The sequence below is a fragment of the Phytophthora parasitica genome, assembly GCF_000247585.1.
Source record: "Phytophthora parasitica INRA-310 unplaced genomic scaffold supercont2.553, whole genome shotgun sequence".
Taxonomy (NCBI): domain Eukaryota; phylum Oomycota; class Peronosporomycetes; order Peronosporales; family Peronosporaceae; genus Phytophthora; species Phytophthora nicotianae.
In genome coordinates this window covers 1-3,009 of record NW_008649539.1, presented here as the reverse complement: position 1 = coordinate 3,009, position 3,009 = coordinate 1, and the positions used below count along the sequence as shown (strand labels likewise).

The window sequence follows — 3,009 nt, the reverse complement described above, 5'->3', positions numbered from 1 at the left end:
GCCGAAAAAGAATTCACTCACGACCGATCCACGTATATATGTTTTGAAATATTTATTTTACGCATTGCCAACGTTAATATTTCGTTCTTCAAAATAAAAGTGCAAACCTGATTTAAATCGAGTCCACACGACAAACAGACTCAGTGATGCCGTGTTAGGAAACATAGTCGATAAGGCATGTGATGATCTCGGGGTTCCTGTATATACGTTTTCTGTACTCCGCATCCATTGAGACTTAACATTTATCAAGTCGTTTCAGTTAGATTTGGACATAGCGAGTATAATCAGAGGGCTCCAGAATATTATGTTATTATTATCAAGCAAGCCAACACGCCAATAGAATGAGGCCGCACGGAGGGAGGAGCGGTTTTTAACAGGTTGGAAACGGCCACCCAACTATTATCTATCTTTTTTTTCGCTTACTGCTGCTGTAAAAGATTAATTCAGATTCCTTCTGCAGGATACTAAGCAGCTAAGATGGGATGGAGTGATGCCGCAACATCATGTCGTCGGAGCGGATCCAGGTGCATGTATATTGCACAGAATTATCCGCTGAAACGAACTGTGTCATGTGGAGTGGGAATTTAGTTAGCCGGCCTGTCGTACATGATACGATGTGATGTTTTCGCCCCTTCGACGCGATACATTGTACATCGACCCTCGACTAGTATACAATACCCATTTATTATAATAGAGTATTATTGGGTGCATTTCATAACAGCTAAGCTTAAAGTACACTTTTATTTACTGCTGATTCCTCTTGCACCCGATGCTTAGTCCATCAATAGAAATTTGCTTCGGATACCACGGAGTACTCTAGCCTTGTATCGAACGATAGTGATCCGCAGCTGTCTGTATTCGTCGACAAGAGAGTGCTGGAATATGCATATGCTAGATCCACAGCGATCATCAATATCAGCTTTTGCGGTTGGTTCGTGACAGTTGTAAAGTATTTTCCTGTTGAATGTGAGTGTAACTCAAAATAAATAAGATAACTCAAATAATTGAAAGTGGCCGTTCAACCCTAGAAAAAAAGTAAAAAAAAAAAAAAATTGGATGCCCTTCATGGCTGGATCTGAGTTACTCGTACCTGTTCCCTCCAACCACTTGGTTCGCTATCTCCCTGCCCACAGCCTGCCTCAAGGATTTCAAAAACCTCGTGGTATCACCCGGCAACCCTTTCACAACGCAACGTCAAAGAAGCTACCAGCAGTAGGCGTGCCCCTCCCCTTGACTCACCGATGTCCTGACTCAAGCTGGCAGCGAAACTCGCACTAGTAGGCCCCACCTCACACTGAAGGCCACCGCACTCATTGCTCATTGTCGATTTTGCCTCGCACAGCACAAGTCCCAGCACCCTGCACACAAACACCATGCAGATCTTCCGATTCGTCATTGTCGCCATCGCTGCATTCGCAATGCAAGGCACGCAAGCTCTCTCCACGGGTACTGCCCCCGGTCTCGCTGCTGGCACCACGGGTGGAGGCAATGCCAACCCCGTATACCCCACCTCGCTTGCAGAGCTCAGGAACTACCTCAAGGACTCACAGCCACGGGTCATCGTGCTCAAAACGACCTTCGACTTCCGTGGCACTGAAGGTACTACAACCGAGAATGGTTGCCGTCCCAAGAGCAACCGCGATTGCCTCGCCAAGAACAACGGATACAAGGGCCAGGATGTTATCCTGCAAAGTGGTGGCATGGCCAACACGGGCGGTTGTGTCGAGGGCACCTCCGTCAAGGTCACCTACGACCTTGCTGCTACCAAGAACCCGCTCGTGATCACGAGCAACAAGACTCTCCGCGGTGTCGGAACTAGTGGTGTGATCAAGGGCAAGGGCCTCTGGATCCAGGGCGACAATGTTATCATCCAGAACGTTCACATCACGCAGCTGAACCCGCACCTTATCTGGGGAGGTGATGCCATCTACATCCAGGGTCTCAACAGCGGCAAGACGGCCATGCAGCGCGTGTGGATCGACCACGTCAAGATCTCCAACATCGGTCGCCAGATGATCGCCACCAATACTGCCAGCGTCAAGAGCCTGACCATCAGCAACTCCGAGTTCGACGGTAAAACGCAGTACTCAGCTACTTGTGATGGCAACCACTACTGGACCTTCCTCTTCCTCGGCACACAGACGCAGGCCAGTCTTGTCAACAACTTCGTGCACCACACGTCGGGTCGCTCCCCCAAGGTCGGTGGCAACTCCGTCATCCACGCTGCCAACAACTACTGGTACAGCAACTCGGGTTTCTCGTACGACGTCGTCGAGAACGGTAACGTGCTGCTGGAGGGCAACTACTTCGAGTCCACCGCTGTGCCGAACAAGCACGACGCCGAGACCGTCGGTGCTATCATCGTGCCGTCGTCGTCGACGCAGTCGACGTGCAAGTCGACACTGGGTCGCAACTGCGTCGAGAATAAACTGGTGAAGTGTGGCACGCTGTCGGGCAACCGTGACTCGGCGGCACTAGCCAACTCCAAGAAGGTGGCTAGCTACTACCAGCCGACGTCGGCCCAGAAGCTCAGCACCAACAACCAGAACTACGGTGTGGGCATCCTGTCCTCAAAGTAAATCGCTAAGATGCGATTATCTCGTGGTGGGGATCTACATTCACTTTGATTGCCGATGAGAAGGCAGCTAAGGTGTCCGCTTAGCCCATTCGAAACGAGCGTGACCGTCTTGACTGGATTGGTCAAGTGGTTGCTGATAGAACATATTTGATGTGAGTGTAGTGTAGGCTCGATCCTATTGCGTTTAAATAGAAAGTGTGATTCAAGAATGGTTTCAGTTGTCAGGTCTGTATCGTATCATATTGGTATTGACCGCTAGTAGAAATAGAACAGAAACTAAATAATCGTTTATCAATATTTCCTGAAAAACAATTATGATATATTTAGAAAAGCGTCAAATTCATATTTAGAAAACGACTAAATAGGACTGCTTTTTTGTGATCGTGGTAACCCAGTGCTCAAATCGAACCAAATATAAAGCAGATTTTTTT

At 48.5% G+C, this 3,009-nt stretch overlaps 1 protein-coding gene across 1 annotated transcript; it reads left to right on the top strand.

Moving 5' to 3' along the window:
* Positions 1–1,373: 1,373 nt before the first annotated feature.
* Positions 1,374–2,579, top strand: PPTG_20388 (hypothetical protein; the record flags this gene model as incomplete). Its single annotated transcript, XM_008919177.1, has 1 exon — positions 1,374–2,579. The coding sequence occupies one exon, from the start codon at positions 1,374–1,376 to the stop codon at positions 2,577–2,579; it is 1,206 nt and encodes a 401-aa protein (XP_008917425.1).
* Positions 2,580–3,009: the final 430 nt, after the last annotated feature.